At 43.5% G+C, this 15,454-nt stretch overlaps 1 protein-coding gene across 1 annotated transcript in view; it reads left to right on the top strand.

Annotated features, from left to right (window-relative positions):
* Window positions 1–15,454, top strand: part of epha4b (eph receptor A4b) — a 426,015-nt gene that overhangs the window by 282,614 nt on the left and 127,947 nt on the right. Inside the window, exons 6-8 of the mRNA XM_068042004.1 lie at window positions 6,868–6,980; window positions 8,877–9,039; window positions 11,608–11,716. Of these exons, the coding sequence (XP_067898105.1) occupies window positions 6,868–6,980; window positions 8,877–9,039; window positions 11,608–11,716 (385 nt within the window). The remainder of the gene's footprint in view (window positions 1–6,867; window positions 6,981–8,876; window positions 9,040–11,607; window positions 11,717–15,454) is intronic.

Raw genomic sequence — 15,454 nt, 5'->3', positions numbered from 1 at the left:
GGAGGGGGAGGGGGATGTAATTAAAACGGCAAATATTCAATAATATCATAAGATTGCTATGAAAAAAATTGTTTGATGCTTGATGGGATGTTTAAGCCAAAAATTAAAAGAACACTCAAGCAGAATGCCTTTATCCTTGAGCTTTAGTGAAATAAGTATCCAGTGCCTAATTAACAGTTAAAGAGCAGTTTAGTTTTTTTCCAAGCCACATATTGGCTGGGCCCCACCTTGCTGAGGTTTCTAAGGCTTGGCATGAAAATACGGCACTTACTGGCTTCCTGGATAGCTGAACTGGTTGAGTCCAGAAAGGCCCCGAGTTCAATTTGTGGTCTGTGCTAAATTAGCTAATCCCAGCTAGAGTGGCTGTCAGAGCTCCATATTCTCATAAACCCTTGGTTAAGGCAGCAGAAAATTAGTGTGGTTACCCAGTGCTGATTATCTATTCTCTGGCCTGCCTCTGGCAATTGGCAGTGGAGAAGGGGGATATTCCTCCCTTCCCATCTCAACACAACTGGTGGAGTGGAAAGCCAAGAGAGAGGAGACAGTGGGGGGATTGTGTCAATGGTAGGCAGGGGCAACTGGTTACAAAGTAATAGATGGCTAATTTCCCCTCTCCCAAGCTCTCCAGTTGTTGGGTTTGGCCAGAGCTAATTCAAATGTGGTGTCGGCCCACTGAGAGAGCTTCTGCTCTCTTTAAAATTGGCCCTATTCATTTGAGATGCTGCTGTAGAGCCCCATAATTTCTTGCCATAATTCAGTGACAGAATCCCACTGAAGCATGTGATCCTACTAGGAATCTGCCCTGCCTATGTAACTGATCCTGAACCAGGAAACTTAGTTGGGGCCATGGTTGGATTGCCAGATGAAAGGCCCCGGTTGTACTAACCATTTCAAACATTACTTAATGGAATGCTTAGCTGCTGTCAGGTGAAACTCTACAGAGGTTTTTGGAGACACTTATCTCTCTGGGAGCTGGGGGAGGTGAAAGGTGCTGATAAAGTAGCAGCTGCAGGAATTGCAATTAGAAGGAGGTGAGCTCACAGGAATTCTTACCATCTCAAAAAAGCTTATCGGCTTCGAACAACATACCTGCAGTTCTCTGAGGAGTAGTTCAGTTAAGGCTTTGATTTTCCAGGGAGCAGCAACAGAGTTGTGTTGCATCCTGCAGGGCTCTTGCAGTCAAGGTCACAGTAGCCCTGAACTTCTTTGCCTCCAGTTCCTTCCAGGCTGCCACAGGCGCTATCAGCTCCATTAGGCAGTCTATCACAGTGGAAACCTAGAACATAAGGCAGTAAGGCCTATTTCCACCTCACCATCCCAACCGGGATTTATTTCACCTTGCCTTCCTGGACTGCCATTGCTCACTCAATCTTTCCCACCCGCCACATGCAAATTGTGGCAGGGGCTTGGGCCATGGGTCCTGCTATAGTTTTCATCTTTCCACCTGGGGCTACCAGAGGAAACTGAAGTACCTTCCCTGAAGCAAGGAGTCTTACTAGTAAGGCAGATGAATTGAGGGCATTGAGTAACACATGGGAATATGATATTATTGCTTTCACAGAGACATGGTTGAGGGAAGGGCAGGACTGGCAGCTCAATATCCCAGGGTATAGAATCTTCAGGCATGACAGGGGAGGGTGTAAAAGAGGAGGTGGCATTGCACTATTGATCAAGGAGTCAATTACTGCAATAAGGAGGGATGATATCTTAGAAGGTTCCTCAAATGAGGCAATATGGGTAGAATTTAAAAACAAAAAGGGGGCAATCACTTGGCTGGGAGTGTACTACAGGCCTCCAAACAGTCAAGGAGAGATAGAGGAGCAGTAATGTAGGCAAATCTCAGAGAAGTGTAAAAATAATAGGGTAATAATAGTAGGGGATTTCAACTTCCCCAATATCAACTGGGATAGTCTTAGTGCAAAAGGCTTAAATGGGGCGGAATTCTTAAAGTGCATACAGGAGAGCTTTTTGAGCCAGCACATAGAAAGTTCAACAAGAGAAGGGGCGGTACTCGACCTAATCCTGGGGAATGAAGCCGGACAGGTGGTAGAAGTGTCATTGGGCAGCATTTCGGGGATAGTGACCATAACTCTGTAAGATTTAAGGTAGTTATGGAAAAGAACAAAGAGGGACTGGAAATAAAAGTCCTGAATTGGGAGAAGGCCGATTTCAATATGATAAAACAGGATCTGGCCAAAGTGGACTGGGAGCAGCTACTTGTCGGAAAGTCTACATCAAACCAGTGAGAGTCATTCAAAAAGGAAGTAGTGAGAATTCAGGACCAACATGTTCCCATAAAGGTGAAGGGCAGGACCAACAAGTCCAGGGAACCCTTGATGTCAAGGGATATAGAGGATTGGATAAGGAAAAAAAGGATGCTTATGGCGGATTCAGAAAACAGCAGAGGCCCTAGAGGAGTATAGAAAGTGTAGGGAGGTACTTAAAAAAGTAATTAGGAGAGCGAAGAGGGGACATGAAAAAACACTGGCGGGCAAGATAAAGGAAAATCCCAAGGCGTTTTACAAGTATATTAAGGGCAAGGGAATAACCAGGGAAAGAGTAGGGCCCATTAGGGACCAAAGTGGCAATCTGTGTGTGGAACCGGAGGACATAGGTGAGTTTTTAAATGATTACTTTTCATCTGTGTTCACTCTGGAGAAGGACGATGTAGGTGTAGAGATCAGGGAAGGGGATTGTGATATACTTGAACAAATTAGCATTGAAAGGGAGGAAGTACTAGCTGTTTTAGCGGGCTTAAAAGTGGATAAATCCCCAGGCCCAGATGAAATGTATCCCAGGCTGTTATGTGAGGCATGGGAGGAGATAGCAGGGGCTCCGACACAAATTTTCAAATCCTATCTGGCCACAGGAGAGGTACCAGAGGATTGGAAAACAGCAAATGTGGTACCATTATTCAAGAAGGGTAGCAGGAATAAACCAGGTAATTACTGGCCAGTGAGTCTAACATTAGTGGTAGGGAAACTATTGGAAAAAATTCTGAGGGACAGGATTAATCTCCACTTGGCGAGGCAGGGATTAATCAGGGATAGTCAGCATGCCTTTGTTAGGGGGAGATCATGTCTAACAAATATGATTGAATTTTTCGAGGAGGTGACTAAGGCAGTTGATGTAGTCCACATGGACTTCAGTAAGACTTTTGATAAGGTCCCGCATGGGAAATTGGTTAAGAAGGTAAGAGCCCATCGGATCCAGGGCAATTTGGATATAGCTGGATGGACAATATAGATGGGATGGTAAGATGGGCGGAGCAGTGGCAAATAGAATTTAATCCTGAGAAATGCATTTTGGGAGGACTAACAAGGCAAGGGAATATACAATGGATGGTAGGACTCTTGGAAGTACAGAGGGTCAGAGAGACCTTGGTGTACTTGTCCATAGATCACTGAAGGCAGTGGCACAGGTAGATAAGATAGTTAGGAAGGTATATGGGATACTTGCCTTTATTTGCCGAGGCATAGAATATAAGAGCAAGGAGGTTATGATGGAGCTGTATAAAACGCTAGTTAGGCCACAGCTGGAGTACTATGTACAGTTCTGGTCACCACACTATAGGAAGAATGTGATTGCACTGGAGAGGGTGCAGAGGAGATTCACCAGGATGTTGCCTGGGCTGGAGCATTTCAGCTATGAAGAGAGACTGAAAAGGCTAGTGTTGTTTTCTTTGGAGCAGAGAAGACTGAGGGGGGACCTGATTGAGGTATGCAAAATTATGAGGGGCATTGATAGGATAAATAAGAAGAAACTTTTTCCCTTAGTGGAGATGTCAGTAACCAGGGTGCATAGATTTAAGGTAAGGGGCAGGAGGTTTAGACGGGATTTGAGGAAATTTCTTTTCACCCAGATGGTGGTTTGAATCTGGAACACACTACCTGAAGGGGTGGTAGAGACAGGAACCCTCACAACATTTAAGAAGTATTTAGATGTGCACTTGAAACACCATAGCATACAAGGCTACGGGCCAAGTGCTGGAAAATGGGATTAGAATAGATAGGTGCTTGATGGCTGTCACAGACACGATGGGCCGAAGGGCCTGTTTCTGTGCTGTCTTACTCTATGACACTCCATGGAGGGAAAAGGCCTTGTGGTGGCCTCCTCTTCCTCCATTTTGTCCCCGGTAACTGATCTGTCAAAGACCCATGTTTTCATGAAGGTCTTTTGTGGGTCTTTATTACAGATCCTTTGGGCAGTCTTGCCCCTTTAAGGTCCCTGAATGAATCCCCATCGCTGGAGTTTCCTATCTTTGCACTGGTGGGCTCCCGTTTGGCATGGAAATCCTTCCAGAAACCCACCATGCCTACTTAATGAGTCCCAATATAAGAAAATGGGTTGAACTTGGGTAGATATGGAAGAGTGGACACAGAACTCTAGCCCCAAGAGGAGAATCCCCTCCAATAAACTTTGGAAGAAAATGCAAATAAACTTTATAGATACGATTCTGAGCAGGTGGTTGGTTCATAAACACCTCTCATCATTCAGTAGTCATAGTCATACAGCACTGAAACAGGCCCTCTGGCCCACCGGGTCTGTGCTGACCAACAACCACCCATTTATACTAATTTTACTTTAATCCCATATTCCCTACCACGTCCCCACCATTCTCCTACCACCTACCTACACTCGGGGCAATTTACAATAGCCAATTTACCTATCAACCTGCAAGTCTTTGGCTGTGGGAGAAAACCAGAGCACCCAGTAGAAACCCACACGGTTACAGGGAGAACTTGCAAACTTCACACAGGCTGTACCCAGAATCGAACCCGGATCGCTGGAGCTGTGAGGCTGTGCCGCCCGTAGTTTAGGTTAATCTAATAACCGGCTCTTGTCCTATATGCTCTATCTGGCAAACGGCTTTGGAGAGTCTGATACACTTGAGGGTTTTTCTTTTGCTATTCTTGATAACTTTGGACAGTTTTTAGGAATAGTTTATTGATACCACTATGATGGTTGGTTCTCTAAATTTATCACCCGCTCATCTTCCTTATTTATCCGTACTGTGTTGAAATCAAGACACATTGTTCAAACTGCAATTGTGTAATTATATACTGCTACTTCTGTATTGCTGCAAAACTATTTCAGGTACACAGCCATAAAAGTGGCAGTCTTACTCAGGCAGCAAAGCATCTTTGGCCTCAGACCTCAATACGGCCCACAAAAATGGGCAGTTGGCAGTATAAGTCAAGTCTGTTGGACTTTGAAATGGTAGAACACATTTTCTCTTGCAATATTCAAGCTTTTTGACCCAAATTTGATGTTGCCTGATCATGACAGCCTGATTTACCCACGTTTCCTCCTCTTTTCAACTTCGGTAGTGTCCTGCACTTTGACCCTTGACTCTTCACCTAGATCCCTCAACAAAATAAAAATGTCTGTAATTATATCGACAGAATAAATTTCTATTTGCACACCTCCAGTTTTATTTCAGTAAATAACTTTACCTAAAATGAACTGCAGTCTTCTTAATGTGAGGTGAAAACAACCATTTTGCAATACAGCCTAAATATAATAGCAACTCCATCCACATGTATTATGCATATATTTTATCTTTGGCTGTATGTTTGTGCTCAGATGACTCGAGTCACTTCTGCTCTCATTGCCAGCAGCAAATAATATGAACATACACAAAGGTTGGACAGGAAAGACCAGTAAGTCCAACTGGCCTCTGCCCAATAGTTGTGGTGCCTTATGCGTCACATAACTCCTTATTCCCTAGGTGCCATGTAGTCTCTGGGAGAAGCCAAAAAAAAGCTGAAAAACCTAAGGTGAATTGTGGGGGGGAAAGAATCTGGAAACTTCTCTCTGATCTCCGTAGGCCATTGGAATGAGTCCAGGAGATGAATCCCAAGTCATAAACAGCATGAGCCATATTCAGAGAAAAGTTCAGAGCCATCTTTGCTAACTCTAGCAAACTCTAACTGAAACTGCAAATATCGATACCAATTTGTGTTCAATTTGGTCACTTTTGTGCCCACAGAGAATTAGAGAGAAATTCTTCAAGTTGACCACTCGAGGCCTGATAGAAAGAAGACTTTTTTTGATCTGATCAGTGTGGGCTGGAATTGAACCCAGCTGCCAGGGTGAAGAGGCAGTGAGTCAATGCAATCCCTTCACAGTGGTCATGATCAATATTTATGAAATGCATTGCTAATTTAAAATGTCGTACTTCTAAAATACTGTGATCCTTCAACAAGAACAGCCCAGAGTCAGTTGTATGTCACCTCAGCCTCAAAATCCCATGCCCAGCACCTCCACTGCATCAGAACAAGAAAACAAAGACTGCAAAATATGTAAGATAAATACAATACTGGGGGTAAGGAAAAGGTTAGAATTCAGCCTAAAGACATTCATAGACTGACAAGGGGGTTCACTAACACAACTTTTTAGATCTGAGTGCTCAATGGCATTCCAACTTTTGATTTCATTTCCAGATCACCACCATGCCATATAAAATTGTCATTAGTTTTTAAATAATTTGAATGTTATAGGTTACAGAAGCTCCCATTCATGAATACAGCATGGTTGATTGATTTGAGACACTGCTGTGTTAAGGATCTATGGCTGAGTTGCACTACAGCGTCATTGGACATATGCAAGTGTACTGGCTTATGGAATTCATGAGACATAACACATGTTATTGTCATTCTCAGGATATTGGGGAGAGGAATCAAAGTCCAGGGCATTAGTTTAATAAATGTGATGCAACTGGAGCTATGCAAGGCAGGATAAACCTTATTTTATATTTGATGCAGTAATAATCAATACTGGTGTGTTGTCAGTATGTTGCTTCATTAAGTTATTCTCATGGAAACTTATCACTTTACTAATGATCTGCTTTCATCCATGATCAAGTGAATGTGATCCTGAAGGAGAGGAGGAGTAAAGATAGTATTACTCTGGCTTGGCAGGGACCAGACCATGCCAACGGTGTCATTGTGGAGTACGAGGTCATATACTATGAAAAGGTCAGTAATAAAATATGCCTTACAATAGAATAATGACATGAAGTTCAAAGTGTTATCTCCATTCTTAAAGTCTTTCCAAGATGCTTTTATATACTCTTTGGCCTCGAGAAAAAGTCTTAGCTACTGCTTCATTGATCTTCATCAAAATTTCCTATCGTTTGGGTCTCATGCAGCCAGGGGCCAAATACAGCTAAAACTGCTGGAATCTGTTCACCTGGATGTCAGGAAAATCAGTTTCTCGTCTGACCTATGCTGGTCTAACTGCATCCAGTAAAAGCACAGCACTAGCAGCAGCAGATCCAGGCATCTCTCATTGTTAACATGACAGCATGATGTCATCACAGATATTACTGCCCCCACCTCCTCCCCACCCCCCCACCCTCACCACAGTCCTATATACATTTTGTGTATCATGATGTTACAAGTCAAAAACATTAAGACACAAATGACTGTGTGTATGCTCAGTAGCCTATTTGTTCTGGCTATTCTGCACAAACGTTTCCTTTCATAAGGAAGGCTGGCAACCCCACGGAAAAAGTAAATTTAGGAGAGTGCCATACTTTGGCCGATAACAAAAAAGGCTTTCCTGACTCTGGTCTCCGACAGGTAATTTTACAGTGGTAACCATCTCTCCACCTTAAACTGTGTGATATGACTGACCTGTTGGCAGAAGTCAAGGAGCAGGGTGTTCAGCCTTTCTCTTTATCAAATACTGAATAAGGGATGGCATCAGTTTTCTTAAGAAATACAAGTACAATGGGGGATGTGTAGAATGGCATGCAATAGTTTTGAAATTGGTCAACAGCGATAGTGCAACGTGGACTAATAGTGAGTCAGCAGTCCGCTTTACACTGTGCCTGACTTCCATTTCCATTGAATTCAGATCAGACATGCAGGCTGTTGACTTGTTTTTAGCCTGTTTTCCATTACTGCCTTTGATTAATTTCACCCACCAGCACTCCTGGCGGCAGGCGAGAAAATGGCAGCCCCCACACGTGGGACACACAGTGCCAGGCTGCCGCGATCTTCCTCGCGGCTGCCCGGGATAATGAGCCAGTCAGGCCGCCCCCCTACCCCCCAATCACGTGGAGGGGGTAGGCTCTGCAATGCTGGCAATGACATAAGCTGCCCGTGCACAGACACTGGTGCCATTTTTAAAGGGCAGGCAGCCCTGCCGGGTTATTTAAATTTTTAAAGGGCTACCCCCGCAATGTACCACCGATAAATCTATCGCCGCTTCCCCCACCCCCAATAACAATTACATTCAACATTTGCCCTCTCCCCGCAAAAACACTTAGCTTCAACACTTGACCTTTCCTCACCGCGCCGCCGCAAACCTATCAAAGTGCAGAGGTCTCCCCTTCCCACCCTCCCTGACACTAGTAATTTGCATTAGAGCCCATTCCCCTACCCCCCAGCCCCACCCACTGCACTAAAAATCATAAGTTCCCCCATTCCCCACCACTGTGGCACCTGCTTTCCCTGGATGGGACAGTGAAGGCGTGTGAGTGCCAGCCGCTGCTTAGAAGATTGCGGCCCAAAAGTAAGATCGCTATTGATTTTATTTAAATATATTCATTTAGTTAATTAAAAATGTTAATCCGGATCCCGTCGCCCAGTGGCCGGGAAGATTGGGCCCAGCACTCCTGGTGTCGGGCTCTGTGGCGGGCAACTGCCAGAACAATTTTCTGGCCCGCCCGACTTCGGGAGCCCAATAAAATCCCGGCCCATGTGTTTTAACTGCATGTGTTATATTTATCTGGGATTGCAATCTCGGATATCTACAGTGAGTCCCCCGTACCAGGATCAATCAATAACCTATTGACATTCCAGAGCAGAATGAGTCCAATCACTATAAAATAATTATAACAGCACTTTATGTGTTTATTGCAACAGAATCAAAGGGAGCAAAACTACACTGTTTTAAAAACCAAATCTAACAGTATGACGGTTGATGGACTAAAACCGGGCACAACATATGTGTTTCGGGTCAGAGCTCACACCAGTGGAGGACATGGGACCTATGGTGGTGAAATTGAGCTGGAGACCAGTCAAGAAGGTAAGCACTTAGAAACCTGCTCGGAAAAAACCTCATTAATGGAAAAGTGTGAGGATTATAGCTCTAGAGTAAATCCAGGTTAGCGTTGGCACTATTTGCTGTCGTTGGTGGTGTGTTTTAAAAGATTCTGGAGCAAATAATTACTCAAAGAACACATTATTGGGCAGGAGCAGGAATTGGTAGTAGTTAGACAGGCAGAGGTGAAAATGGCATTGGGGATCTTGACTGTTCTTTGACCTTAATTTGCATGTATGCAGGAGCTTCCCATTCCCTTTCCAACAGGAACTCCAACTACCTGATTGGGGCCTGCTGAAAAATTTGTGTGGACACCAATACAGTGGTAAGTCAATGCGACCACCAGCTGTTTGGCTTGTGTCCCTCTGCCACCCAATTTTTAAGCACTGAACAGGGCAGTAGTGAAATGACAATTGCCTCCAGTAAATCAAAAGGGCCAATGATACTACTGGTTTTGTATATTGTAAGTTAAATTTAAATTGTTTTAACGATCTAAGCCCTAAGCTCCAGAATTCCTTCCCAAACCTCTCCATCTATCTAATAAAAGCAAAAATACTGCGGATGCTGGAAATCTGAAGTAAAAACAGAAAGTGCTGGAAATACTCTGTTCTGATGAAAGATCATCGAACTGAAATGGTAACTCTGTTCCTCTCTCCACAGATGCTACCAGAGCTGCTGAGCATTTCCAGCACTTTCTATTTTTATCTCTGTCTCTCTACTTCTCTTTCCTCCTTTAAGATGCCTTTGAAACATACCTCTTTAACCAAGCTTTCAGTCATCTGCCCGAATATCTCTTCATGTGGTTCGGTGTCAAAGTTTCTCTTCTCGTGCTCTTGTGAAATTCCTAGAAATGTTTAATTCTGTTAAAGGGGCTATATAAATGCAAGTCTCGGTTGTTGTTGTGAAGTTCGTAAAATTGCCTTAAATCAAGCCACAGTTATATCCCACCTTGTATGAAATCCAGGAGGTGCGAGCCGATCTTTTTTAAAAATAATTTTCAGGATAAGGGCGTTGCTGGCAGGGCCAGCATTTATTGCCCATCTCTCGTTGCCCTTGAGAAGGTGGTAGTTGACCACTTTCTTGAATCTCTGCAGTCTATGCGGTAAAGGTATTCCTATAATATATCTGTTGTAGGTGGATACATACCTCTGGCTTTAGTACACTTAGCAGGACTTCACAGCTGCATTACACTGCAGTGCCACTTCACATCACCTTAAACTGTTTAATATGGCTGGCCCATTGAGGCTTGTCACCAGGAATTTAATGAGTGTAAAAGGCCTGAAATGCACAAGTATAGTCAGTCATAAAGATATCTTTTTAATAACTGAGAGGGAAAGTGTCTTAAACTCACAGTCCTTGAATAGACATCCTGTGAGTCTAAATTACTGAGAGCAGAGACCATTTTGAAATGTTCATTCTGAGACACTGTGTGACTGGCGATAGTAAAGGGATAATGATTATTCACTGGAGTGGATTATTGCCTTTTTATTTTCAGCTAGAGGGAACTATCACTTGTTTGAGCAGTGGAAAAAAAACATTCACTCTATGACTTCTGAAGGTTGAGTGTTTTTTAGAACATGACTATGAGCTAACATACCTATTAAAAAGAATAAGGTTCATGAGTATTCAGTAAATCCTGAGTCATTTTTAAAGCTTTCACTGACCATATTGGGCCAAAACTATCTTTAATTTAATTGCTATAGAGCTAATCACAGCCTGCCAGTGTAAAAGGGTTTAACAAAGTGATCTATGACTTGCAAGGAATGAATATATATGTGTATATATGCATGTGTATGCATATTTCTGGACTGTACAGAGAGTTAATTGAATCAGCTAGATAGATTTAAAAATCCTGAAATGCCAAAATCAGAAGAAGAAATCTCAACTGAGCTTGATTGGGCCAATGAAATTTGGGGGGGTGGGGGGGGGGGGGGGTTGGTGGGGAATGAGACTTTATCCTAATTTGGATCTAAGTGTAATTTTTCTTCTCTAAGGAAACAAATAAAAAATAATTTACTTGGAGGGAGGAAATGTCATTTGGTACATTAACACCATTTTCAGAGGCCTCATAGAGGTTACTAAAGCCTGATTACTATCTAGAGGTCCTTGATGAGCAATGTGCACGTGTGGATATCAATCCGGGCCATGAATAGATCAGCATGTCAGTGTTTGTAGACTATTCCCACACACTTGGGCCAGCTACCAGAGGGTTGTGAGTACTTCAACATGGATCACTGCTTTCAGAGAGAGGAAGACCAACTGGGGGCATTGTAGAGCAGTGGCACCATCATCACTGAAATGTTTGGAGCTTTTCTGACACCATTTGAGCATGCAGAACAATTCGGGTTTTTTTTGTACTTTGTACACAACAGATAGTAAATGTCAATGCACTACCGTGACCTGATCATAGCCGTATGCCAACAGGCATTTAGTAGCTGCAGGAACATCATAGGTCTGAAAACTTGTAGAATTTATACTGTTTTGTTATGTTTGTAATTTCTATTTCAGAGAACACACCGCACAATCCAACAACTGTTTTCCTTCCTTTTTTAGACATGCTGGCTATTGGTGATCCAAATCAACCCACCATCATGGCAGTATCTGTTGCCGGGGGGATAGTCCTCCTGATCTTTCTTGTTACCTGCTTTGTCGTTAGTGGAAGGTAAACAAAATTCATTTCTTGTTGAGTTTATTCCATGTTCTTTCTGTCCAGTGCTTTTGCAATGTGGATTTAACAGGCAGTAATGTCGCCATGATGGAATAACCTGTCGATCTCTCTCAATCTGTATTCAAACACTGTGGCCTAGTGCTGGGGCAGGGAAATTATTCGTGGATGGAACTGTATAAATATTATTTTGGGTATCAGGAAGCAGCTACATAGAGCTTTACCTCAAGTGATTAAATGAGTGGGAGCCCATCACAGGGTAGACTGGTAATGGGAAAAATATGGAAAGAGGGCAAGATAAAATGGAGACAATCATGGCTCAGTAGTTCAGAAGAGTTAATAAGATTGTACAACTGGCTCTGAATTGAGGGAATTAAGAATCTTAATTCTACACCATTAAAGCTCCCAATCTCTAAAGAACAGTAGCTGTCAGCGTCAACACAGAACAATACAGGCAGATGCGAATGCATGCTTTTGGTGGACAGAGGCAGATGTGTCAGGAAAGAAGATGTTGTACATATATGAAACATGTTAAAAGCTTGGAAAGTAGAATGATGATTTGGCAATCAAGCACATTCTTTCCAGGGCCCATGTATAGTTTTCCCCCATCACGGAATCCCACACGGTTAATCTCTTGAAGGAAGTACCAATAACTTCCTGATACCCAAACATAGGGCTGACTTTTATGGAGTTGGCAGGGTACCCAATACCAGGCCTAAAAGATGAGGGGAGCCCTGCCTCGGCCCTTTGGCGACCCTCCTCCACCCTGGCTCTAATTAACGGCACTCAGGCAATTAACTGCCCAGCGCCATGGTCCCCGTCCTTGAAGGACAGGGATCCTGCCTTCAAGAGCTGCTGGCCGAACAGAGGGCCAGCAGCTCAGTAGTATTGGCAGTGCCACGGGGAGCAATACTACAAGTGGCCCAGGACCATCACTGGAGCCCTGGAACCGAGGTAAGTGTGACGGGGTCGCCGAGGCCAATCTGACAGGCCCCAGCGAAGGTTGGGGGTGGGGGGAGGTTGGTCATTGAAGGTGGGGGGTGGTGTTAGTGAAGGGATGGCCTTTGCTGCCAGGGGCCATCTGCAGGGCACAGATTGCCCACAGAGGTTCATCCCTCCCCCAAGCATTTTGTTTTACTTGGCGACCTCTCCACGTGGCAGAGGCACCAGGGGTGGCGGGTGGAGGCCCTTACGTGGCTGTTAATTGGCCATTTAAGGGCCTCAATTGACTTCTGGACGTGAAGGCTGTCTTCGCCCTTTCCCGCCTCTGACAAAATTGCATGGCGATAGGAAGGTGCTATTTTATGGGCCCCCAAATTCCCACCTAGTCTCCCAGGGGCCCATAAAATTCCAGCCATATATTGTGCAAATTTCCTATTGAATATTGAATATTATTCAGTCTTTGCTGAGGCACTCAGCCTCAGCAACATAAAAAGAACCTTTAACATGTGTGGTGCAGCAACCTAACACTGTAGCTTTTGTATTTTAGACAAAGTGCAATTTGTTGTCTAGTTGGGGACATTTTCGTGGGGATGTTTCCTCCAAAATGGTTTCTTGCTCTAACCAGATTGGTTCTTACTTTTGCTCACCCTGGACTGTGTAGTATGGTAAAAGACTCCTAGAACTTCACCTCACCCACATGCTGTTGCCTTGCAGTTTAGCTAAATATTTCCACTGCTGATTTTAAAATGAAAACCGAGTGAGTCAGAGATTCTGAGGCATTTGATATGTCACCTTCATGGGGGGTGGGTGCTTTTTCATTATTTAAGTCTAATACCTATGATAATCAGTTACTTTACGATTGCCATTTTCTTTGTCATTTTGCATGTAAATTAAATCCAGCAGTCATGTTCCATCAGTAAACGTAGTAATAACAAGTGCCTTTGCTGCAGACAACCCTATCTTTATTGACAACACCTTGCATGGTTAAACTGAATAAAGCAAATGATGCAGACTTTAGATTAACCCTTCATTAATCAGATTTAACCCGGGTCAGCACACTTTTCATTTCTATAATATATCTACTCGTATTCTATATATTTAAAAGAAACACCATTGGAAAATTCCAGAAAGTTTAGGATTTTTCCAGTAGGGCTTTTTTCCCCATCATGACATATATTATCTTCCCTGGGGTATATAAAGAGACCATAAATAAAGCTAGCAATCTTACTCCAAATTCATTATCATTTTCTGTTCACTGTAATGCTCCTGTGATTTCCATTTCATCCTGAGGCTCTGCTGCTATATAACTTGAAAAAAAAGTCAATTTATTTGACAGTTTGCACCTTCATGCCTTCAGAAACAAATGGATTAAAATGCATTTTTCCAAATGAGCAATTGTTTCCATTACGTTTTTCAGTGTTACAGCAAATACCTTTGCTACAACCTAGCTGTATTTTAAACATAAATCATAGCAGCTAAAATATTAAATAGCTAACTCCTTTCCAGTTACTTATTTAAGGAACGTGGGAGTATTTAGTATCAAAAGGAGAAATGCACTCGTTGAGGTAGAACGTACCCTTTCACTGTGAATGAAAGTTCATCTACCCCTCCCCCATATCTCTCTTTTCCGAGTGGAGAAGTGGGGTATAGTATTTTTTGCCTGTGGGACCTAACTTGAGTCTCAGTAAAATAGAATGAATCAAAGTCTCGTCTCTTTGCTGGGGGGAGGGGTGATGTAATGTGCTAAAACATTGTCCTTCACCTGATTCCAAATCCGACAGCAAGGATCATAGAATAGAAATTTATAGTATGGAAGAAGGCCATTCAACCCATCGTGTCCATGCTGGCCAACAAGTAGCCATCCAGCCTAATCCCACTTTCCAGTTCTTGGTGTGTAGCCTTGTAGTTTACAGCACTTCAGGTGTATATCCAAATACTTTTTAAATGTTATGAGGATTTCTGCCTCTAACACCCTTTCAGCCAGATCCCCACCACCCTCTGGGTGAAAAGATTTCCCCTCAAATACCCTCTAAACCTCCTACCTCTTACCCTAAATCTATGCTCCCTGGTTAAGGACCCATCAACCAAGGGAAGTAGGGCCTTTGTATCCACGCTACCCAGAACCCTCATAATTTTATATACTTCAACTAGGTTTCCCCTCAGCCTCCTCTGTTACAAAGAAAGCAACCCAAGTGTATTCAATCTTTCCTCATAACTAATATTCTTCAATCCAGGCAACTTCCTCACAAGTCTTGTCTGTTATAGTGCGGTGATCAGAACTGCATGCAGTACTCCAGCTGTGGACTAACTAGTGTTTTTCGAATATCTCTTCTTTTGACTGATTTTAGGCCAGGGCTCTAAATGACTGACACCACAGAAAAGGCACGCTAATTCAAAACTAATTGGGAGCATCAAACAGCACTGTGGGAGCAATTTCAACACATAACTGCAATAGTTCAAGATGGCAGCCCACCACCAACTTCTCATGGCAACGAGGGATGGGCAGTAAATGCCTGCATGACAGGGATGCCCACATCCCCAGAATTATTGTTTTAGGGCGGCACAGTGGCGCAGTGGTTAGCACCGCAGCCTCACAGCTCCAGCGACCCGGGTTCAAATCTGGGTACTGCCTGTGTGGAGTTTGCAAGTTCTCCCTGTGTCTGCGTGGGTTTCCTCCGGGTGCTCCGGTTTCCTCCCACATGCCAAAGACTTGCAGGGTGATAGGTTAATTGGCCATTATAAATTGCCCCTAGTATAGGTAGGTGGCAGGGAAATATAGGAACAGGTGGGGAT

This window comes from Heterodontus francisci, chromosome 11, assembly GCF_036365525.1.
Source record: "Heterodontus francisci isolate sHetFra1 chromosome 11, sHetFra1.hap1, whole genome shotgun sequence".
NCBI lineage: Eukaryota > Metazoa > Chordata > Chondrichthyes > Heterodontiformes > Heterodontidae > Heterodontus > Heterodontus francisci.
This window is presented reverse-complemented; position numbering and strand designations above follow the sequence as displayed.